The sequence below is a fragment of the Coregonus clupeaformis genome, unplaced genomic scaffold, assembly GCF_020615455.1.
Source record: "Coregonus clupeaformis isolate EN_2021a unplaced genomic scaffold, ASM2061545v1 scaf0193, whole genome shotgun sequence".
Lineage (NCBI taxonomy): Eukaryota > Metazoa > Chordata > Actinopteri > Salmoniformes > Salmonidae > Coregonus > Coregonus clupeaformis.
This window is the reverse complement of record NW_025533648.1, coordinates 326,165-351,014: the sequence shown is the minus strand read 5'-3', so window position 1 is coordinate 351,014 and position 24,850 is coordinate 326,165. Positions and strand designations below refer to the sequence as shown.

At 41.6% G+C, this 24,850-nt stretch overlaps 1 protein-coding gene across 1 annotated transcript; it reads right to left on the bottom strand.

Annotated features, from left to right (window-relative positions):
- Nucleotides 1–3,756: 3,756 nt before the first annotated feature.
- mfsd8l2 (major facilitator superfamily domain containing 8-like 2) lies at nt 3,757–22,718 on the bottom strand. The gene is made up of 11 exons (XM_041841615.2): nt 22,021–22,718; nt 21,561–21,746; nt 20,952–21,014; nt 20,635–20,754; nt 8,303–8,382; nt 7,424–7,739; nt 6,350–6,423; nt 5,640–5,853; nt 5,073–5,195; nt 4,459–4,589; nt 3,757–4,258 (listed from the first exon to the last, which is right to left on the bottom strand). Exons 1-11 carry the CDS (start codon nt 22,094–22,096, stop codon nt 4,178–4,180), a joined length of 1,464 nt encoding a protein of 487 aa, XP_041697549.1. The 5' UTR covers nt 22,097–22,718; the 3' UTR covers nt 3,757–4,177.
- Between the last annotated feature and the right edge of the window lie 2,132 nt (nt 22,719–24,850).

Genomic DNA, 24,850 nt, shown 5'->3' with positions numbered 1-24,850 from the left:
CATCAATATTCAATGATAATGTCTGTGAGTGGAACAGCTTGTTGGGTGTGTTGTGTTTTTAATGCGGGTAATTACACCTCCAATCGATGATTACAGTGATTACATTCTGACGGAACCTGCGTTTTTTCCTCTACCTGTAATTGATTGAATTCAGGCTTAAGTTCCATAGTAAATGCATTGATGTGACAATTACCAAACATGATGTTGTCGACAAGGCTAGCTTGTTCTAAAACAAAGAATTTGTCCCCCCTTATCTTTATGCAAAGGTCAAGAACATTGCCTGTCCTGAGCAGGGTATAGAAGTACTAGACCTACAGTAAACACATGGTTGTATAATGTTTGCCTATGTTTTCCCATTTCATGAATACCTCCCCTGACATATGCTAAACACGCCATGCTAGCAGTATTAGAACATTGTAAAGGTTACCAAGCCTTATCTGATAGCATGGTCTAACTCAGCGGAAATGGGAGACCATGGGCATTTGTGTACAGCAGATCTACAGATCCTCTCCTCAATAGTGCTCCAAGCATTCTGCTTTTCTGCAGAGCACACAGTGCTCCCTAGTGGCACATTTTGGACAGTTTATGATTAAATGGATACTTCGGGATTTTGACAATACTCTATTAATCCAGAGTCAGATGAACTCATGGATACCATTTTTATGTACAGTATCTGCATCCAGTATGAAGGAAGTTAGAGGTAGTTCAGTGAGCCAATGCTAACTAGTATTAGCGCAACGACTGGAAGTCTATAGTATCTACTAGCTTGCTTCAAGTCATTGTGCTAACACTACTTAGCAATTGCGCTAACACTAGTGAACTTCCTTCACATTGCATGCAGAGACATACAAATTGAATCCACAAGTTAATCTGACTGGGGAAGTAGATAAAGGGCTTCATTGCCAAAATCCTGAAGTATCCCTTTAAATAGACTAGACAGTATTTCACTGCAGTAGCACCACTAATTGAACAATGCTTGTTTTTTAGTTTTGATTGCTAAACATTATAGAGTAAATCTCACTGTATATGTGAAACTCTATAGTTTGTTGACCATTGTAAATGTTTACAAATGTACATTACGAAGCACATGTTCAAATATCCAAAACACAGATACAAATATGCACTTCCTCTCTACATAGAGTTTCTTCTGTTATTTATTCTGATCTACGATACCTCTGGGTTGCCTGACTACTAATGGTACTTGCTATTCCATTCTCTTCCTTCCTCCATATACCCTTGGCTATCTTGAATATCTATCTACATATGCACTGATCTAAGAGGACTAAAATCGAGAGGTGAAGGGCACTCCTCCTGGCACAACAGTATCTATAAAGGAAAGATTAAAGGAAGCTAGCATGGGTACATTGCTCATACAGTTGAAGTCTGAGGTTTCCGTTCATTAAAACTTGTTTTTCAACCACTCCACAAATGTCTTGTTAACAAACTATAGTTTTGGCAAGTCGGTTAGGACATCTACTTTGTGCATGACACAAGTAATTTTTCCAACAATTGTTTACAGACAGATTATTTCACTGTATCACAATTCCAGTGGCTCAGAAGTTTACATACACTAAGTTGACTGTGCCCGTAAACAGCTTGGAAAATTCCAGAAAATGATGTCATGGCTTTAGAAGCTTCTGATAGGCTAATTGACATCATTTGAGTCAATTGGAGGTGTACCTGTGGATGTATTTCAAGGCCTACCTTCAGACTCAGTGCCTCTTTGCTTAACATCATGGGAAAATCTAAATAAATCAGAAAAAAAATTGTAGACCTCCACAAGTCTGGTCCATCCTTGGGAGCAATTTCCAAATGCCTGAAGGTACCACGTTCATCTGTACAAACAATAGTATGCAAGTATAAACACCATGGGACCATGCAGCCGTCATACCGCTCAGGAAGGAGACGCGTTCTGTCTCCTAGAGATGAGCGTACTTTGGTGCGAAAAGTGCAAATCAATCCCAGAACAACAGCAAAGGACCTTGTGAAGATGCTGGAGGAAACAGGTACAAAAGTATCTATACCCACAGTAAAACGAGTCCTATATCGACATAACCTGAAAGGCCACTCAGCAAGGAAGAAGCCACTGCTCCATAAAAAAGCCAGACTACGGTTTGCAACTGCAAATGGGGACAAAGATTGTTCTTTTTGGAGAAATGTCCTCTGGTCTGATTAAACAAAAATAGAACTGTTTGGCCATAATGACCATTGTTATGTTTGGAGGGAAAAGGGGGATGCTTGCAAGCCGAGGAACACCATCCCAACCGTGAAGAACGGGCGTGGCAGCATCATGCTGTGAGGAGGGAGGAACTGGTGCACTTCACAAAATAGATGGCATCATGAGGAAGGAAAATGATGTGGATCTATTGAAGCAACATCTCAAGACATCAGTCAGGAAGTTCAAGCTTGGTCTCAAATGGGTCTTTCAAATAGACAATGACCCCAAGCATACTTCCAAAGTTGTGGCAAAATGGCTTAAGGACAACAAAGTCAAGGTATTGGAGTAGCCATCACAAAACCCTGACCTCAATCCTATAGAACATTTGTGGGCAGAACTGAAAAAGCGTGTGTGAGCAAGGAGGCCTACAAACCTGACTCAGTTACACCAGCTCTGTCAGGAGGAATGGGCCAACATTCACCCAACTTATTGTGGGAAGCTTGTGGAAGGCTACCCGAAACGTTTGACATTTACATTACATTTAAGTCATTTAGCAGACGCTCTTATCCAGAGCGACTTACAGTTAGTGCATACATTATTTTTTATTTCTTTTTATTTTTTTTATACCCCCCGTGGGAATCGAACCCACAACCCTGGCGTTGCAAACGCCATGCTCTACAAACTGAGCTACATCCCTTGCCGGCCATTCCCTCCCCTACCCTAGACGACGCTGGGCCAATTGTGCGCCGCCCCATGGGTCTCCCGGTCGCGGCCGGCTACGACAGAGCCTGGATTCGAACCAGGATCTCTAGTGGCACAGCTAGGACTGCGATGCAGTGCCTTAGACCACTGCGCCAATCGGGAGACTGGCTAAAAAAAGACAAGTTAAACAATTTAAAGGCAATGCTACCAAATACTAATTGAGTGTATGTAAACTTCTAACCCACTGGGAATGTGATGAAAGAAATAAAAGCTGAAATAAATCATTCTCTCTACTATTATTCTGACATTTCACATTCTTAAAATAAAGTGGTGATCCTAACAGGGAATTTTTACTAGGATTAAATGTCAGGAATTGTGAAAAACTGAGTTTAAATGTATTTGGCTAAGGTGTATGTAAACTTCCGACTTCAACTGTATATAAAAACACAAATGTTCTCCACTCACAAGTCCACTATAAATAGCGGTTTTGAAAACTTGATTTATTCAACATCATTAACATCATTTAAACAGAGAGCAACGGTGCCCCCTTGTGTACATCCTTAATACCATGTTTTAGATTTATGTTTACATCTTTTGCTAGATATAAAATATTATATCTACTACAGAAACACTACAAGCAACTACATTTATATTTCAAACAAGTTTGCTAAAAAGTGCAAAGATTAATGTTGGGATAGGAAAATGGGTAACACTTTATTTGAATAGTCCATCTGTAGATGGTCTACAGACTATCTACAGACTATCAGTAACATTTCAACTAACTATGTACTAACTCTAACCCTAACCTTAACCCTTATCCTAACCCTAAACTTAACCCCTACCCTAACCCAAACCCTTACCTTAACCCTTATTCTAAACCTAACCTTAACCGTAACCTTAGCAAGCAGTTGCTTATCAACAGATAGTTTGTTGATAGTATGACCAGACTATCCAAATAAAGTGTGACCGTAAAATAGACTCCACAGAGCTTTAAAGTGGGTTAGATAAGCCTATAGGTCATTGGTTGGATCTCTTCTGCATTGCGGCGTTTAGACACACACCACCTTCATTGTCATGTGCATTCATTGACATTCTCATAGTAGTTGGGAGATATACTGTATGTGTCACACCACCTCACCTTTGACCTTTATTAGGGCTTCAGTTGTCATTCAAGTTGACAGCAGGGACGTGTTCAGTAGTGTACACTGTAGCAAAACGTGTTGCAACGGAAACCCAGAAGCTGTGTTCTTATTGGACAAGTTCAGGTAGTGCCTCCTCATTTCAAAACATTTTCTCCCTACTGAACATGACCCTGGTCTATTCTCCATTGTCTGAGCTCTGGGCGTGCTGCACTACCTTGGGTTCAACCAGGCGATCATAGGATAGTATCAGCATCACCTGGAAATAACAATCCATTGTTAAATTGTAAAAGTGTGCATGCTAACCACAAAAAGCATAATCAAATGTGGCTAACATGCGCCACTTGAAAAAGTAGTGAGGTGCTAAATCCTAGTGAATGAAATTCATAGATTGATAGATCATAACCTCTTTAAATGTATAATGGGTTTTGAATAGACACACACACTGTGACTACTCACTGTGATCATGAGGAGAAGAGCCAGCATCATTCCAAGCATCAGGTATAAGTTACCGGTCAGTCCTCCAGCCCAGAGAGGCCCCAGGATAGTAGCCAGCCCCCCAACAGAGCGCCTCACACCTTGACTGAACCCTAGACACCACCAGGAACACACACACAAACACAATCCCAGTCATTTGAATGATTAATGACCTCTCCTTCCTGTAAAACAAATGGCCATTTAGTGATAGTTAATGATCATTCCCCTAATCATTCTCAGCATTGCTATGAGTCACAGCCTCATTGCCTAGGGGGGTTAGTCAAAGAGCCTGATTTACTATGATTAACTAAGCCTTCACACAAGTGCATTGTTGGCACCTTTTATTTTCAGAAGGTAATAAAACAAAAACAAAGCTAAAATATTTCATTATCTTATTTAAATCAATCTTTAATATTAATATTTGTATTCCTTCTAGAAATAACATGTCTAAACGTCACCATAAATTAGCACTACGGTGAGTCCAGCTCAATGAACCAATACATGCAATGATCACATTCGCTGACCTAACAGGAGTGATTCGCTGTCAAACTGCTATGTCATGAGTCAAACGGTGGCCATGTAAGTCAGACACCCACCTTGTGTTTTCTCTGCAGTGACTTTGGAGAAAAGAGACACCTGGGACACGGCCACGAAGGGAAGCCCCAGCAGCTGCAGGAACACTCCGATGATGAACGTTGTCAACTCCCAGGAGTACCCACCTGGACACAGGAAGAGACACAACCTCAGTCAGATGGATCATCGTTGGTGACATGGTTGAAATTCTACTACCTCAACTCCCTCTGGGAAAAGAGGTGTGTGTGTGTGTGCGTGAGTGTGTGTGTGTGTCTGCTTGCTTATATGTGTGGTCTTCATGTGCCTCCAAGTGGTGGGTTGTATATCACTTACAGATCTATCATTAATACCTTCATAGCCACCTCACCACCCTATCCACCCCAGGAGTCTCATACCAACCCTGGGTACGGAATGACATGTCATACACAGACGGTGGTGGTACATACTCTCTCAGCCACTCGCTCCGGGGTGAAGATTCCCCTAGGTCCAGATCTAGGATCAGCTTCCCCTCCCCCAATCCTAACCTTAACCATTAGTGGGGAAAATGAAAAACTGACCCAAGATCAGCCTCTAGGTTCCCACCCACTCACCCTGGGGGTTGGCCAGGAAGATGAGGCACCAGACGCAGGCTACACTGCAGATGACCAGCCCCACGGCAAGCACCACGCGGTCTTCCACCTGGCGGCTGAGCCAGCGCACCAAGAAAAAGCCCAGGATCACCTCAACGCCACACAGGCTGTACATCAGGCTGTTGGCAAGCTCTCCGAAGCCAAAGGAGCGCTGGGTCAGAGGTGTCACCATGGTCTAGAGAGGAAGGGGAATGGGGACATGAGAAATTACATCACTATGTCAGGGTAGTCACCATGTTCTGGGGAGAGAGAGGAAGACAGGAAATTACATCACTATGTCAGGGTAGTCACCATGTTCTGGGGAGAGAGAGGAAGACAGAATATTACATCACTATGTCAGGGTAGTCACCATGTTCTGGGGAGAGAGAGGAAGACAGGATATTACATCACTATGTCAGGGTAGTCACCATGTTCTGGGGAGAGAGAGGAAGACAGGGAATTACATCACTATTTGTTTACCTCTTGATGGGAAAGAGTTCCCAGTTCCCACTCTATGAACTAGGTGTAAAGTCAAAATTATATTGTGAAAACTTATGAACATGAAAATAAGCTTTCAGGTCTTGAAATAAGGTTAGGGTTAGGCATATGATATGGTTAGGATGCAACAAAAAAAGATGGCGTCTATGTTTAGGCTGTTGCTGCGAGAACTACAGTTTTGCAGCTGCTCTTACCTCCAGTGCTGTCTGGTTGAAGAGGGTGATGAACTGAGCAGTGAGGAGCACCACCACCTCCTCCCTCAGAAACTCTACAGAAAGAGAGAGAGAGAGAGAGAGAGAGAGAGAGAGAGAGAGAGAGAGAGAGAAGTAAGAGAATCCATAAAAATGTATGTTCACCACATATGCAGGCATACTTCAACCTTCCTCGAAAACTCAACAAAGCTGGAAAGGCCATGAATGAGAATATTTACCACATACAAAGTTGATAGGCTTTACATTCACAACTCTCCTTCCATCGCCCTAAAACCCACTACAGAATTGGCTACAGACAGGCAGAATCAATAATAAACAATAATTGCAGCATTCAGAATTTAGTCTCCCTTTCGCCCACAAAACTCAACACAGGCATAGAGTCAATTAAAGAGGAAGTCCAACATACATACCACCTTCTCCTTCCAAACATCTATACACACAGAGAGAGAGACTCAATACGAGTGATGTGACACACACACACACAAACATATACACTGACACACACAAACAAACACACATACACACATGCTGACATACACCAGACATGACACGCGTGTAGTATTTCCTCGATACTGAGGAAATCTGATCTGACATGCCACACAAGATTCACCCTTCATGAACTCCTCAATAGAGAGAATGGGGAACACACACACACACAAGCTGGCACATAAAATATACTTGAGAGACAGAATCGATACAGGAGACAACTAACATGCACTAATAGACAGTGACAACTCAACAGATAAGATGGTGATAAACTAACAATACACATGTCTAAAGAGTAGAGTAGAGAGAGAGTAGAGTATTACTTTATTAATCCCAACTTGGGAAATTGTTCAATCACAGCATGCATCATCAATGACTTACAATGACAGCACACACAACAATGACCAACACATTATTAAAAATTATTATTTTTTAAACACATTAAGACACATAAAGGCACATGCACCAACCATAGTATCCCTAAAAGAATAGTCTGATTCAAGTGCTGTTTTCTATCCTACTCTGGGGGAAGTCAATTAGGCCAATCACATCACAGATCTCTCCACTCACCTTGACTAGCACTGAAAATTGTGAGGGGGTTTGAGATAGTCGAAGGAGGAGGCGAGGGAGGGGGAGAGGAAGGTGGAGAGGGAGGGCACTGTGAAGGGTCCTGGAAATTGTGGATCTCTGAGGAAATTGTTGTCTCTATCTGGTCGTCCCAGACAGTGCCGTAGGTCTCCAGTGTCTCCTCGGCCCCTACCAGCGGCTCCTCCTCCTCGATCTCTCCCACAGCGATACCCCCCTCTCCGGAGCTGATAGGTGGTATGTCCCAGTACAGAGCCAGCACCACAAACTGGAGCAGGATCCACATCAGACACATGAAGATCTGGAAGAGGGGGAGGAGGGGAGGAGAGGGGGTAAGATGGTTGAGATGGTAGAGCAAGTAAAATATTTTTATGTCAGCATTTTAATTTGTGAGTGTGTTGAGTGTGCAGTGTTTAAGGAATTTTTATAATGTTCTCAAATGTTTCCATTGGTTTTATAAAATATGTATATATACAGTGCAAGTATTCAGACACCTTTACTTTTTCCACATTTTGTTACGTTACATCCGTATTCTAAAATTGATTAAATTCATTTTTTCCTCATAAATCTACACACAATACCCAATAATGACAAAGCGAAAACAGGTTTTAAGAAATGTTTGCTAATAAAAATAAAAAGAATACCTTACTTATTTATTTATACTTTCCGAATGCACTGTAAGTATGCAATGTCAATAAAATCATACTGTATAGGCTACAGTGTTAATGTACCCGCTAACTCTGAACAGGAGATTGAAGGTACATGCATGGGAGCTAAATGGATGTCTGTGGTTTAGTATTCATGAAGCATAGAGCTGTAGTGGGAGAACCTGAGAGGATAGATTATCTGGATGCTGGTGTTTACCCCAGGAGAGGTGTAGTTGTTCACCACAAACGGCCCCAGCTGGAAGTCGCACAACCTCAGGAACAGATTGAACGCCGGCCCTGCAAAATGGAGGGTCGTATTCATTAGGCATCAAACGGAAGAAAACAGACTAAACAGGGAGGCACCACCTAAACTTAAGATAAGATACACATGTTTTTGTTGTAGGAGCAGTTTGGGGGTGAGGGGTGCTGTACATTTTTATCGCCAACGGGGGCGGGGGGTGTTCTGGACCATAGCCGCGGGGAGTAGGGGTGCTGAAACCCCCCCCTGAAAAATCAGAATATTTTTTTTAAATAATAATTTAAATAATATATTTTTGGAAAAAGTATTATTATTATTTTCAGCATCTCCACTTGGCAAAAAAGGTAGATGTGTAATAAAGAACAGTATCTCGCAGGATTCAATAGTTGGAATTGTAAGAGTTGTTGCCCTCTCTGTTTCTCTGTGATTGTCATTATAATGGAATCCAGAAAGAACAAAACCCTGTCCTCAAACATTTACATCAAAAGGTGCAAAGTTATGGGCAAAGACACAAAACTTCCGCATCAAATAAAGTATTTTTCTTGATCAAATAACATGGAAAACAACCACATTTTGTGCAGTATTAATTTACCATCCTTATAAACCACTTAATGTAAATGTACACTACTGTATTGTACATAGGCTGGTCATTTAGGTTTGTACCTAGACTTTCACAATACAGTAATTGAGTACATTGAGACATCAAGTGGTTTGTGACGATGTGATGATGTAGCTCAGTTAGTAGAGCATGGTGCTTGCAATGCTAGGGTTGTGGGTTCAATTCCCAAGGGGGACCAGTATAAAAATGTATGCGCTCACTACTGTAAGTTGCTCTGGATAAGAGCATCTACTAAAATGGAAAATAAATGAATAGACCATTTCCCTTTTCACATAGAATTACATATTTAAAAAACTAACTGGAAAACATACAGTACCAGTCAAAAGTTTGGACACACCTACTCATTCAAGGGTTGTTCTTTATTTTTACTATTTTTTACATTGTAAAATAATAGTGAAGACATCAAAACTATGAAATAACACATGGAATCATGTAGTAACCAAAAAACGGTTAAACAAATCAAAATATATTTTATACATGACAGCTTTGCACATTCCTGGCATTCTCTCAACCAGCTTTACCTGGAATGCTTTTCCAACAGTCTTGAAGGAGTTCCCACATATGCTGAGCACTTGTTGGCTGCTTTTCCTTCACTTTGCGGTCCAACTCATTCCAAACCATCTCAATTGGGTTGAGGTCGGGGGATTGTTGGGTCATTGTCTTGTTGAAAAACAAATGATGGTCCCACGAAGCCCAAACCAGATGGGATGGTGTATCGCTGCAGAATGCTGTGGTAGCCATGCTGGTTAAGTGCGCCTTGAATTCTAAATAAATCACAGACAGTGTCACCAGCAAAGCACCCCCACACCATCACACCACCTCCTCCATGCTTCACGTTGAGAACCACACATGCAGAGATCATCTGTTCACCTACTCTGAGTCTCACAAAGACACGGTGGTTGAAACAAAAAATCTCAAATTGGACTCATCAGAGCAAAGGACAGATTTCCACCAGTCTAATGTCCATTGCTCATTTTTTTTTGGCCCAAGCAAGTCTCTTCTTATTATTGGTATCCTTTAGTAGTGGTTTCTTTGCAGCAATTCGACCACGAAGGCCTGATTTATGCAGTCTCCTCTGAACAGTTGATGTTGAGATGTGTCTGTTACTTGAACACTGTGAAGCATTTATTTGGGTTGCAATTTCTGAGGCTGGTAACTCTAATGAGCTTATCCTTTGCAACAGAGGTTACTCTTGGTCTTCCTTTCCTGTGGCAGTCCTCATGGGAGCCAGTTTCATCATAGCGCTTGATGGTTTTTGCGACTGCACTTAAAGAAACTTTCAAAGTTCAAATAATTTTCTGGATTGACCAACCTTCATATCTTAAAGTAATGATGGACTGTCATTTCTCTGTGCTTATTTGAGATGTTCTTGCCATAATATGGACTTGGTCTTTTACCAAATAGGGCTATCTTCTGTATACCACCCCTACCATGTCACAACACAACTGATTGGCTCAAACACATTAAGAAGGAAAGAAATTCCACAAATTAACTTTAACAAGGCACACCTGTTAATTGAAATGCATTCCAGGTGACTATCTCATGAAGCTGGTTCAGAGAATGTCAAGAGTGTGCAAAGCTGTCATCAAGGCAAAGGGTGGCTACTTTGAAGAATCTCAAATATAAAATATATTTTGATTTGTTTAACACTTTTTTGGTTACTACATGATTCCATATGTGTTATTTCATAGTTTTGATGTCTTCACTATTATTCTACAATGTAGAAAATAGTAAAATAAAGAAAAACCCTGGAATGAGTAGGTGTGTCCAAACTTTTGACTGGTACTGTATATCAAGCAAGTGTTTTTATATTCTACAAGTATTATCAGATTAACTGTTTTGTACAGATAATTGTCAGACTCTAGTTACAAATGCTGGTAAACACTCAAAAACATTTAGTTACTTTTTTTTTCACAAAATTAGTGCACTGGGCCTTTACTAGTCCTGTATTAGTGGACCGATAAAAACATCTTCAGCAGTGGCAAAAAAATACATCTGCACCCCCTAAATCGCAGCACCCCCAAACTACTTCCTGCAGCTATGCGTTTGGAACAATGTAAACAACACAAAATAAATTATAAGATAGTCTGTTGTAAAGTTTTTTTGTAAAGCCTTTATTACAGCAAAGACTAAAAACAGTCGCATTCATTTGTGAATGCAATTTCCGAAATGGAACGGTTTAGGCCTATTTGTTGTTTACGGGAGATATTCAATGGTAGCTTTGTTATTTTATTTAAAAACTAAAATGCTATTCTGTGTGATGACATGAACGAATAAATTATTGATTGATTGATACAGTAGCCTATATAAGTATTGAAATATAGGCCTAAGCAATGTTCCCTCAAACATTTTTGGGCACTGAGGAAATTTCAGGTCTGCTGAGCGCAAACTTCAGGTTGTGAAAATTCTGTGGAACTTCCAGCGCGCTTTTACTGCGAACGCTGAGGCTGTACCCACTTTAAGTTACAGTTTTAACAGTGGTCAAGTAGGCTACTGTGGCTATTTGATCATAATGTAGACCAACCAGAGTGGCCTACCCTCAAAAACAATGTAGAAAATGCATCCCATAACATTTAAATATGGAAATAGCTGTTCTTTCATTCAGCCTACATTAGCAGCCAATGTAGGCCTAAATTCTATAAGACTTTTGAAAAAAAACATGCAGGGCTTGACATTAACCTGTTTATCCACTTGTCTTTCAGACAAGGAGGTGACTGAAATGGTTGTTGTATTGTTTCATGCAAGAAACCACTTCAAAAAATAAAAAGCATTATTATTCCCATACCATTATTACAGAGAATCAGACAAATTATGCTACCCTCTGCCTATTGGCTACTTAGCTTATTCAAGCAAAAATATAACACTGCCCCTTTACGACAAAAAAAAAGCTATTCACCTGACTGGCTTTTCAAAGATGTCTAGAGATGTACACGTTTTGTACTCTTGTAGGAAGCAATCACTCCCCTATTGCTGACTACAAATTATCTGTAACTGGGCTAATAACTCACTAACTAGCAAAGGATATGAACAAAATGTGCACATGTGGCTACATGCAGCTCTTGCTTTGATCTCCAAAAAAGTGCATCTACTCAATACCACAGCTGGAAACACAGTCCAGTTCAAAGTAAATGGAAGGAAACTATCTATGGCAATGGTCTGTGTAGAGTACGGGCTAAGTCTTGCGCAATGGAATCCTACTCCGATGCGTTTTGCCTACAACAAAATATCTTGCATAGTTCGTTCTGTTTCGGTATGTAGCATTGAAAGTGGGTAATATTGCGTTGATTCGATCACAATTGACACAGTAAAGGGCAACGTTGATAGTGTTAACTAACAGGGAAAACTAGAAAGTTGACTGAAGTTCAATCTCGTGCTTCTTCTCTCCGTTGGCTGATATTTCTTCTGCGCTCCGCGCGGCAGTCCAAGGGGAGCTGCACGGCAGTTTCCGGCCTACTGCGCAACCGCGCACGCGCGCAGTTTAGAGGGAACATTCGGCCTAAGTAAGTTATGGTATTAAGACTAAACAGGATGCGCTTTTAGGCCTACAGCTCGATGGTGGTTTTATTACCAAGTGATACAGTAGCCTTGTATCCTTCAATTTGATTTGGTTTTAGTGTATGACTAACCACCCATGCTGTTGAACAACGTTTGGATCTGTCTTTTTTTATACAAATACTTATCTACCTATTTTATTGCTGACAAAATAAACCGAAGAGTGACAATGCTTGTTCGGTTCAATATAATGTGTGTGATTTACATGATTGTAGGGGACAATGTGGTCTGTCAAATGATGTTTGTAAATAAACAGTACATACATTAAAAAATATATATTTTCCATTTTCTGTAGGCCTATTATTTCAAAAGGTATAAATGTCTATATATAAAAAAAGAGCAGTCTAAACTATATACAAACATTATAATAATTAATAATTAATTCGTTAAAATAAATTCAAAATGACATTTTTGTCAAATGTAATGGGGATTAGGTTATTCTGTTTATGCTGGAGTGTATTGATGGACCTCCCCTTGGCCTATGACGTGCGTCAGTGCGATGAAGTAGCATATCTTGAAGAGAAGAGAGTCAGCAGCCTATAGACAACGGATTTCAAGAAATGTAAGTCGAACATAGTAGGAAGAACGTCCATTGGACTATTTAATATATATTTAAAAAATGTCATTTAATATCTTTGAAAGGTTTAAAAACCACTTCAGTTACATTTACATTTACATTTACTTCATTTAGCAGACGCTCTTATCCAGAGCGACTTACAAATTGGTGCATTCACCTTATGATAGCTAGTGGGACAACCACTTTACAATTTATTTTATTTCTCATTTTTGAATCTCTTTTGTCTTTTATATGTATTTTTGTATTTTTTATTATTTAATATTTTATTTTTAGAGTATATTTTTTGAATTTTCATTTGTTTTATATTGATATTGTTATATTTTTTGTTATTTTTTAGAATATATTATTGTGTTTTTTTTGGGGGGGGGGGGGTAGGGGGGGTAGAAGGATTACTTTTATACTATCCCAGGTATTCCTTAAAGAGGTAGGGTTTCAAGTGTCTCCGGAAGGTGGTCAGTGACTCCGCTGTCCTGGCGTCGTGAGGGAGCTTGTTCCACCATTGGGGTGCCAGAGCAGCGAACAGTTTTGACTGGGCTGAGTGGGATCTGTGCTTCCGCAGAGGTAGGGGGACCAGCAGGCCAGAGGTGGAAGAATGCAATGCCCTCGTTTGGGTGTAGGGACTGATCAGAGCCTGAAGGCAAGGAGGTGCCGTTCCCCTCACAGCTCCGTAGGCAAGCACCATGGTCTTGTAGCAGATGCGAGCTTCAACTGTAAGCCAGTGGAGTGTGCGGAGGAGCGGGGTGACGTGAGAGAACTTGGGAAGGTTGAACACCAGACGGGCTGCAGCGTTCTGGATGAGTTGTAGGGGTTTAATGGCACAGGCAGGGAGCCCAGCCAACAGCGAGTTGCAGTAATCCAGACGGGAGATGACAAGTGCCTGGATTAGGACCTGTGCCGCTTCCTGTGTAAGGTAGGGTCGTACTCTGCGAATGTTGTAGAGCATGAACCTACAGGATCGGGTCACCGCTTTGATGTTAGCGGAGAATGACAGGGTGTTGTCCAGGGTCACGCCAAGGTTCTTTGCACTCTGGGAGGAGGACACAACGGAGTTGTCAACCATGATGGCGAGATCATGGAGCGGGCAGCCCTTCCCTGGGAGGAAGAGCAGCTCCGTCTTGCTGAGGTTCAGCTTGAGGTGGTGATCCGACATCCACACTGATATGTCTGCCAGACATGCAGAGATGTGATTCGCCACCTGGTTATCAGAAGGGGGAAAGGAGAAGATTAATTGTGTGTCATCTGCATAGCAATGATAGGAGAGACCATGTGAGGATATGACAGAGCCAAGTGACTTGGTGTATAGAGAGAATAGGAGAGGGCCTAGAACTGAGCCCTGGGGGACACCAGTGGTGAGAGCACGTGGTGCGGAGACAGATTCTCACCACGCCACCTGGTAGGAGCGACCTGTCAGGTAGGACGCAATCCAAGAGTGAGCCGCACCGGAGATGCCCAACTCGGAGAGGGTGGAGAGGAGGATCTGATGGTTCACAGTATCAAAGGCAGCAAATAGGTCTAGAAGGATGAGAGCAGAGGAGAGAGAGTTAGCTTTAGCAGTGTGGAGAGCCTCCGTGACACAGAGAAGAGCAGTTTCAGTTGAATGACCAGTCTTGAAACCTGACTGGTTTGGATCAAGAAGGTAATTCTGAGAGAGATAGCAGGAGAGTTGACTATAGACGGCACGCTCAAGAGTTTTGGAGAGAAAAGAAAGAAGGGATACTGGTCTGTAGTTGTTGACATCAGAGGGATCGAGTGTAGGTTTTTTGAGGAGGGGTGCAACTCTCGCTTTCTTGAAGATGGAAGGGACAAAGCCAGCGGACAAGGATGAGTTGATGAGCGAGGTGAGGTAAGGGAGAAGGTCTCCGGAAATGGTCTGGAGAAGAGAGGAGGGGATAGGGTCAAACGGGCAGGTTGTTGGGCGGCCGGCCGTCACAAGTCGCAAGATTTCATCTGGAGAGAGAGGGGAGAAAGAAGTCAAAGCATTGGGTAGGTCAGTGTGAGCAGGACCATCAGTGTCATTTGACTTAATAAATGAGGATCGGATGTCGTCAACCTTCTTTTCAAAATGGTTGACGAAGTCATCCACAGAGAGGGAGGAGGGAGGGGGAGGAGGAGGAGGATTCAGCAGGGAGGAGAAGGTGGCAAAGAGCTTCCTAGGGTTAGATGCAGAGGCTTGAAATTTAGAGTGGTAGAAAGTGGCTTTAGCAGCAGAAACGGAGGAAGAGAATGTAGAGAGGAGGGAGTGGAAAGATGACAGGTCCGCAGGGAGTCTAGTTTTCCTCCATTTCCGCTCAGCTGCCCGGAGCCCTGTTCTGTGAGCTCGCAATGAATCGTCAAGCCACGGAGCAGGAGGGGAGGACCGAGCCGGCCTGGAGGATAGGGGACATAGAGAGTCAAAAGATTCAGAGAGGGAGGAGAGGTGGGTTGAGGAGGCAGAATCAGGAGATTGGAGGGAGAAGGATTTAGCAGAGGGAAGAGATGATAGGATGGAAGAGGAGAGAGTAGCGGGAGAGAGAGAGCGAAGGTTGCGACGGCACATTACCATCTGAGTAGGGGAGAGTGAGTAGTGTTGGAGGAGAGCGAGAGAGAAAAGGATACGAAGTAGTGGTCGGAGACTTGGAGGGGAGTTGCAGTTAACCCAAAAGTACTCTAGAAGAAAACTTTATTAGACTTGGGGCTTAAATAAATTGCATTGAAATGTCTGTATGTAAAACTATAAGGAAGTTGACCGTTTTACTTTCACTTAATAATCAATCAATTTTATTTTATATAGCCCTTCTTACATCAGCTAATATCTCGAAGTGCTTTACAGAAACCCAGCCTAAAACCCCAAACAGCTAGTAATGCAGGTGTAGAAGCACGGTGGCTAGGAAAAACTCCCTAGAAAGGCCAAAACCTAGGAAGAAACCTAGAGAGGAACCAGGCTATGAGGGGTGGCCAGTCCTCTTCTGGCTGTGCCGGGTGGAGATTATAACAGAACCATGCCAAGATGTTCAAAAATGTTCATAAGTGACAAGCATGGTCAAATAATAATCAGGAATAAATCTCAGTTGGCTTTTCATAGCCGATCATTAAGAGTTGAAAACAGCAGGTCTGGGACAGGTAGGGGTTCCATAACCGCAGGCAGAACAGTTGAAACTGGAATAGCAGCAAGGCCAGGCGGACTGGGGACAGCAAGGAGTCACCACGGCCGGTAGTCCCGACGTATGGTCCTAGGGCTCAGGTCTCTCAGTTGGCTTTTCATAGCCGATCATTAAGAGTTGAAAACAGCAGGTCTGGGACAGGTAGGGTTTCGTAACCGCAGGCAGAACAGTTGAAACTGGAATAGCAGCAAGGCCAGGCGGACTGGGGACAGCAAGGTGTCAGCATGCCCGGTAGTCCTGACGTATGGTCCTAGGGCTCAGGTTCTCAGAGAGAAAGAGAGAACGAGAGAATTAGAGAGAGCATACTTAAATTCACACAGGACACTGGATAAGACAGGAGAAGTACTCCAGGTATAACCAACTAACCCCAGCCCCCCGACACATAAACTACTGCAGCATAAATACTGGAGGCTGAGACAGGAGCGGTCCGGAGACACTGTGGCCCCATCCGAAGAAACCCCCGGACAGGGCCAAACAGGAAGGATATAACCCCACCCACTCTGCCAAAGCACAGCCCCCGCACCACCAGAGGGATATCCTCAACCACCAACTTACAATCCTGAGACAAGGCCGAGTATAGCCCACAGAGGTCTCCACCACAGCACAAACCAAGGGGGGGCGCCAACCCAGACAGGAAGATCACGTCAGTAACTCAACCCAATAATAATATGCCATTTAGCAGACGCTTTTATCCAAAGCGACTTACAGTCATGCGTGCATAAATTTTTGTGTATGGATGGTCCCGGAGATCGAACCCACTACCTTGGCGTTACAAGCGCCGTGCTCTACCAGCTGAGCTACAGAGGACCACTTATGAGTGCATTCAATTTTGCACATCTGGGCTGACTGCTGGCCTATAGCATATTTCCATTTGCAACTAAAAATAGGCCTAATACATTATGCAATAAACACATTTCTATTACATGCTGATTTTGATATATCTTTAGGCCTACTATTCATATTTGTATTCGATTGGTGGTGTCTCATGAAGCTTATTTTACAGCTCAAGGATCTTGCGTAACATCGGGTGCTGCAAAGGGAACTGCATCTGGACCAAAGAACATAATCAAAGGTAAACACTAAAGCAAGTGTTATATAGCCTAATGTCTCAAATACGTTATTAAAATGTATGTTTTACTGTAATTAGTAATGGTTTATGTAGGGACACATTCAATACGTAAAGTATTCTACCTTGATGAACAATCACAAAAGTCCTTACTTTTCATTTCTTCTTCAAGATACTGTAGGTGCAACTGCTGCCCTCTAAATCTTCAACAGCATTTTTCACTCCCCATATTTAATCCTGTCTGAATTACAGAAAGTGCATCATCACGCCTATCCTCCAATTTGCACACCCTACACGCACACACACACACACAAACACACGCAACATTAAAGGAGACGTGTAGAGATATAGGCCCCTATCAAATATATTATGTATGTATTGCATTCCATCACCTTCAAAAGTCCTAAACCATGTCCTATCTCTACCTCAGACAAACACGTTGTGGACCATCACCGGACGGCCCTGATCAACAGAGTGAGCCAGGTGGAACCCATCTTGGATAGGCTCCTGGAGGGGAGAATCATCAACTCAAATGCTTACAGTGACGTGAGGGCTGAAAGAACCAGACAGAAAATGATGAGGGAGCTCTTAGATGGCCCTGTGAAAGCTTGTGGGCCCAAAGACAAAGATATGTTGTTAGATATCCTGATGGATCTGGAGCCATTCCTAATGAGTGACCTGAAGGGGGAATCATGGGGATAGGGCCATTTTAGGGACAATCATGTGATGACAATAATGCACTCTATTTTACAGTATATTCTTAAATTGGAAAAATGAATTCTTTCCAAAGTTTGCAATAAATGAAAACAAATTTAATTGACCGCTGTTTTTTTCTTTTCATGAGCAAATACTGTGTGGTGAATTCTAATCATATAGCTGTTTTGAACTCAACAATAGAAAACATACGAATACATGTAGTAATGTGTTATGTAGCCTATACAAATGAGTAAACAATGCATCTGTGCTTTGGCTATGTAGTTTCTTAAACATAAACAAGCATACAGCCATTTGAATGTAAACGTCTGCTTAACATAAGAGAGTCATTGATAGCCTGGTCTCAGATCTGTTTGTTCTGTCTTGTCAATTAGTTGTCATTGTCGGGATGACAAGGAGCGGCAAGGACTGGCATGATGGCACAAACAGACTGGTACCCAGGAGTGTATATTTTAGTTGCATTAGAGTTTCCATTGGACACATTCAGGTAGGTCCCTCCGTTTTGTTCCGTCTGCTTTTGTTTGCATCAGTTTCTTCCGTTTGGTTTCGTTTGGTTTCTAGCTAGTGAATACATGCTACCATCCATATATGGCTGTCTATAGAAGTAGGTGGGACAATCATCTTACAAATGCTGCGTTCACGTGCTAGTCAGAACTAGTGGTCCTCTGTAGCTCAGCTGGTAGAGCACGGCGCTTGTAACGCCAAGGTAGTGGGTTCGATCCCTGGGACCACCCATACACAAAAATGTATGCACGCATGACTGTAAGTCGCTTTGGATAAAAGCGTCTGCTAAATGGCATATTATATTTATTATTAACTAGGAAACGGACATTTCTGACTAGCTAACTGGTTGTAGTCATACACTTGTTGCGTTCAACCAGTTAGCAAGTCAGAAATGTCAGAGTTTCCTAGTTCCGACTAGCACGTGAATGCGGCATTAGCCTGTTTTTAAATGTTCCAAGGAATTCTGCCTTTCACAACATGTTATCTTAGTTTGCTTGTGTGCCAATGCTTTGTATGAACAAAACAAATTAACATAGAGTACCACAGTATGAGTCATAATTCCCATAAAACCTAATGGTCAAACAGGGAAATGGTTCCAATAGTTTTTCCACCATTCACTTTTCCCATAAGGGATTTTAGAAACACTTAAAATAAGGGCTATGTTTCTTGTAGGCTTACCCTGCCGTGAAGTTTTGATAACCGTGTAAATCTGTCTAGGACAAGGTGACTTTTATCAATATATTCGCCTGTATTTTCCCCCCCGAAAATGAAATGCTAATTAGCTGCTAACATGGCTATCATAAAGAACTGCAAATGCCATGACGATCTGGACAAGACTGCAGAATCAAGGCAAAGGGAAGAATGTTAGCTAAATGTAATAATGAATAAATTGGCAAAATTTCTTAAAATTTACAATTCTGTGAACTGTCTTGTGCAAGTTTTAAATTGACACAGTACCTGTTAGCAAAGGTGTCAGCTAGAGATGACGTGCAGGAGCTTGCAGGGATTTGTAGTCTTGCATGATGTCTACTTTTATGCTAATTTGCGTTTTCAAAACTGAGAGTAAATAGAGCCGAACATAGACGCGGGATTTGATTCCCACGGGGGAAAAGTATGACAATTTATGGACTCACTACTGTAAGTTTCTCTGGATAAGAGTGTCTACTAAAAATGGAAAATTAATGAATAGACCATTTCAGTTTTCACATAGAAATAAGTTTGGACACACCTACTCATTTTTCTTAATTTTTTTACTATTTTCTACATCGTAGAATAATAGTGAAGACATCAAAACTATGAAATAACACATATGGAATCATGTAGTAACCAAAAAAGTGTTAAACAAATCTAAATATATTTTATATTTTAGATTCTTCAAAGTAGCCACCCTTTGCCTTGATGACAGCTTTGCACACTCTTGGCATTCTCTCAACCAGCTTCATGAGGTAGTCTCCTGGAATGCATTTCAATTAACAGGTGTTCCTTGTTAAAAGTTAATTTGTGGAATTTATTTCCTTCTTAATGTGTCTGAGCCAATCAGTTGTGTTGTGACAAGGTACGGGTGGTATACAGAAGATAGCCCTATTATATCAAGCAAGTATTTTTATATTCCACAAGTATTATCAGATTAACTGTTTTGTACAGATAATTATCAGACTTAAGTTACAAATGCTGGTAAACACTCAAATACATTGTTTCATTTATTTCACAAAAGTAGTGCACTGGGCCTTTACTAGTCCTGTATTAGTGGACCGATATAGACCTCTTCAGCGAGGGCAATTCCCACCACCCCAAAAAAAAATATCTGCACCCCTACCCCCAAACTACTTCCTGCGGCTATGGGCTGGACAACTCTTTCTGCCTGCACTGCCTGCACTGCCTGCACTGGCGCTGCAGACAGATATATCTGCTAATCTACTTTTGTATTTTTTTCCCCAAATGTTATTTAAATATTAGTATTATTTTTGTATTCAGATTTTTCAGAATCAGCACCCTTACTTTCCGCAGCTTAGTGTAGGACAGGAAGGTACTTTGACTGAGATGCACATCTTGTAAAAACAGAGGTGCGCCATGGTACTAATAAGATGATGATGGAATATTAGGATAAAACTGACTGACCAATCAGGAGGCCAGCTTGGCGACATGCCATGATGGCAGCGAAAACGCCAGCGCGTTCCTCTGGCCGGGTGCTCCGTGTGAGGAAACCAAAGATGGAGGAGCCTGCTCCTGCACCAATACCTTGGAGGCATCAACACGTGTATTAAATAGGTCTAGATTGTCTGACCAAATCAAAGGCTGTATAATATCAGGACCATAAGATTGGGATGCCATCACTCTCTCTCACATACACACACACATTTGTAAATAATTCACTTAGCGTTTAAATTAGTGGGTATAGGCCTACAGTGCAGAAACAGAAAACCACAAACACTCACCTGCTACAAGTCGACTGCACAACAGCAGCCATTTTGAGTATCCCATAAAATACATGAAGCTACCTAGGGGAGAAAATATGTAATTTCACCATTAGTTGTATCATATATGTCTTGCACTTAGGACTCTTTTAATTGGTCTTAGGAATGAATGACCTACTGATGTTGTCATTCACATTTACTTTATCACAACTTTGCTGCAGTTGGAGGTTGGGTAGATTTTTTCATAACACCACCAAATCTGAAAGCAAGTCTGCCCTTATTACTGTAATCAAATGTATAACAAAAGGCATTTCCATTTCCAAGGACTCAAACCCCAAGTCCCTGCCATTTCTTCACTCTCTCTAAAACATCACATCAGCAGGTGAGCTGGGAGGGTTGAATGGAATCTAATGTTTTTCTTTATGACTCCAAAGTAATTCATTCATGTTTCAGTTAAATAAATAATGTGGTTCTGTGTTTGCATCCCAAATGGCCAGTATTTCCTATATGGTGCACTACTTTCACTACTGGTCTATGTAGGGAATATGGTGCCATTTGGGATACAGCCTTCATGTGCCTTGCGACAGCAGGTTCCTGTGCCTGGAAACAATTATAAGCTGTGAAGCTTACCAACAATCTCAAAAACGTTGGAGTAGAGGATGATGGTCTTTGTAGTTCGGGTCCGGTCGGACCAGAGGCCGAACAGTGGGCCCGTCAGCAGCCCACTCAGACTGAACGCAGACAAGCCCAGACCCAGGAAGTATGGAGGTGCCTCCAAAATCTGGAGATACCTCCATATTGTAGGGAGGATGACAGCTGGGAGAGAGCGAGTGGGGTGAGAGAGAGAGAGAGAGAGAGAGAGAGAGAGAGAGAGAGAGAGAGAGAGAGAGAGAGAGAGAGAGAGATGCATTAGATACTGTATGTCTCATTTACCATTCTATCCCATTTGAAAAAGCAACATTTTCGTGTTTCTTTATGCATGTTTTAGATTTGAATAGGACAAAAACATACAAATTATATGACAGTCAGTCAGACATTTTTCATTTCATTGTGGAAATATGTGTACATTAGGCAGTCGAAATCAACTCACCATACTCAATGCCACTTAACAGAAATATCAATCCAATAGTGAGAAAAGTACAATTCTTCTTCTGACGATAATCCATCACATAAAATGACTTTTCTGGCTATTGCACATCAACGTTTGCATCCTCATATTGCTCCGACAATTTTCGAAGTCGTTCAGGGACAAATTTAGCAAATTAGATTTAGCAAACAAGAGGATGATGACTCCAATCAAGCCTATTTCCCCTTGGTAAACATTGGAATGTACTCCACTTTATTTTGGAAATAAAGTTGCCAGTTTTGTTGTTTCTAAACTCTCCTTTGCCCCACAGGTAGTTGCCCCCACAGATGGGTACTATAGCAGCCTCGACAGCTGGTAAAAACAAGACAAGCCTTATCAGCATATCCCCCAGAGTCATTCGTCCTCCATGATCCACTATAATCCTATTAGTAAATATCCCAGACAAGCCTAATTTCTTCAAATACCTCAAGGTAAATTCTGTTTGTTTTCAGTCATTGGCAGCATGTTGACCAAGAATATTGGGGACTGTAGATCACTACCAAAAGCCTGAGCTCTGCATATGCCATTGCAGGTATAGCCAATGTTCTTCTTCTGATGTTTTGTGTTACAAGGTGAGGTAAAGCACACAGGACATGATATCTATTATTCATTATAGGCAGCTCTCATTTCATTATAAACACTAGAGTTCGCACGCCACTCCAGACCAAAGTGCATATACACTACCAGTCAAAAATTTGGACACACCTACTCATTCCAGGGTTTTTCTTTATTTTTACTATTTTTTACATTGTAGGATAATAGTGAAGACATCAAAACAATGAAATAACACATATGGAATCATGTAGTAACCAAGCAAGTGTTAAACAAATCAAAATATATTTTATATTTGAAATTCTTCAAATAGCCTCCCTTTGCCTTGATGACAGCTTTGCACACTCTTGGCATTCTCTCAACCAGCTTCATGAGGTAGTCACCTGGAATGCATTTCAATTAACAGGTGTGCCTTGTTAAAAGTTAATTTGTGGAATTTCTTTCCTTCTTAATGCGTTTGAGCCAATCAGTTGTGTTGTGACAAGGTAGGGGGGTATACAGAAGATAGCCCAATTTGGTAAAAGACCAAGTCCATATTATGGCAAGAACAGCTCAAATAAGCAAAGAGCATATGCAGAGCTCAGGGACAGTCCATCATTACTTTAAGCCATGAAGGTCAGTCAATGAGGAACATTTCAAGAACTTTGAAAGTTTCTTCAAGTGCAGTCGCAAAAACCATCAAGCGCTATGATGAAACTGGCTCTCATGAGGACCGCCACAGGAATGGAAGACTCCGAGTTACCTCTGCTGCAGAGGATAAGTTCATTAGAGTTAGTTACCAGCCTCAAAAATTGCAGCCCAAATAAATGCTTCACAGAGTTCAAGTCTTTAGACACATCTCAACATCAACTGTTCAGAGGGGACTGTGTGAATCAGGCCGTCATGGTCGAATTGCTGCAAAGAAACCACTACTAAAGGACACCAATAAGAAGAAGAGACCTGCTTGGGCCAAGAAACACGAGCAATGGACATTAGACCGGTGGAGATTTGTCCTTTGGTCTGGAGTCCAAATTTTAGATTTTTGGTTCCAACCACCGTGTCTTTGTGAAACACGGTGTGGGTAAACGGATTATCTCCGCATGTGTATTTCCCACCGTAAAGCATGGAGGGGGAGGTGTTATGGTGTGGGGGTGCTTTGCTTGTGACACTGTCTGTGATTTATTTAGAATTCAAGGCACACTTAACTAGCATGGCTACCACAGCATTCTGCAGCGATACGCCATCCCCTCTGGTTTGGGCTTAGTGGGACTATCATTTGTTTTTCAACAGGACAATGACCCAGCACACCTCCAGGCTGTGTAAGGGCTATTTTACCAAGAAGGAGAGTGATGGAGTGCTGCATCAGATGATTTGGCCTCCACAGTCACCCGACCTCAACCCAATTGAGATGGTTTGGGATGAGTCGGACGGCAGAGTGAAGGAAAAGCAGCGAACAAGTGCTCAGCATATGTGGGAACTCCTTCAAGACTGTTGGAAAAGCATTCCAGGTGAAGCTGGTTGAGAGAATGCCAAGAGTGTGCAAAGCTGTCATCAAGGCAAAGGGTGGCTATTTGAAGAATCTCAAATCTCAAATATATTTGGATTTGTTTAACACTTATTTGGTTACAACATGATTCCATATGTTTTATTTCATAGTTTTGATGTCTTCACTATTATTCTACAATGTAGAAAATAGTAAAAATAAAGAAAATCCCTTGAAAGAGTGGGTGTGTCCAAACTTTTGACTGGTACTGTACACAAGCAACACTTTAAAATAGCCATCCAGGTGAAATAGTAAGTGCTACCCTAACCCTAGGCTACGAGCTACAGTATACATAGAAAATTGCCCTCTTAGTAATGGTTTATGAGTGTAGCGTACAGTGTTAGCAGTGATGGCCCCTGCACTGCATGCAACCTCTCCACAAATATACCAGCACAGAAACATATTTGGGATTTACATTTTAGAATGTATACTAAAGTATCAGGTACCTTTTCCTGGATATCTGAATATAGTTCACATAAGAGTCAAATACACTTCACATGGTGGTCAAACATGTCATAACATACAGTAAATACAATCACATGGTGGTCAAATATGTCATAACATACAATAAATACAATTCACATGGTGGTCAAACATGTCATAACATAAATACAATCCACATGATGGTCAAACATTTTGTAATATAAATACTCAAATTTCACAAACGATAGGCCTTACTCTTGCTCAGTTAAATGTCATTTAGCAGATGATCCAGAACTA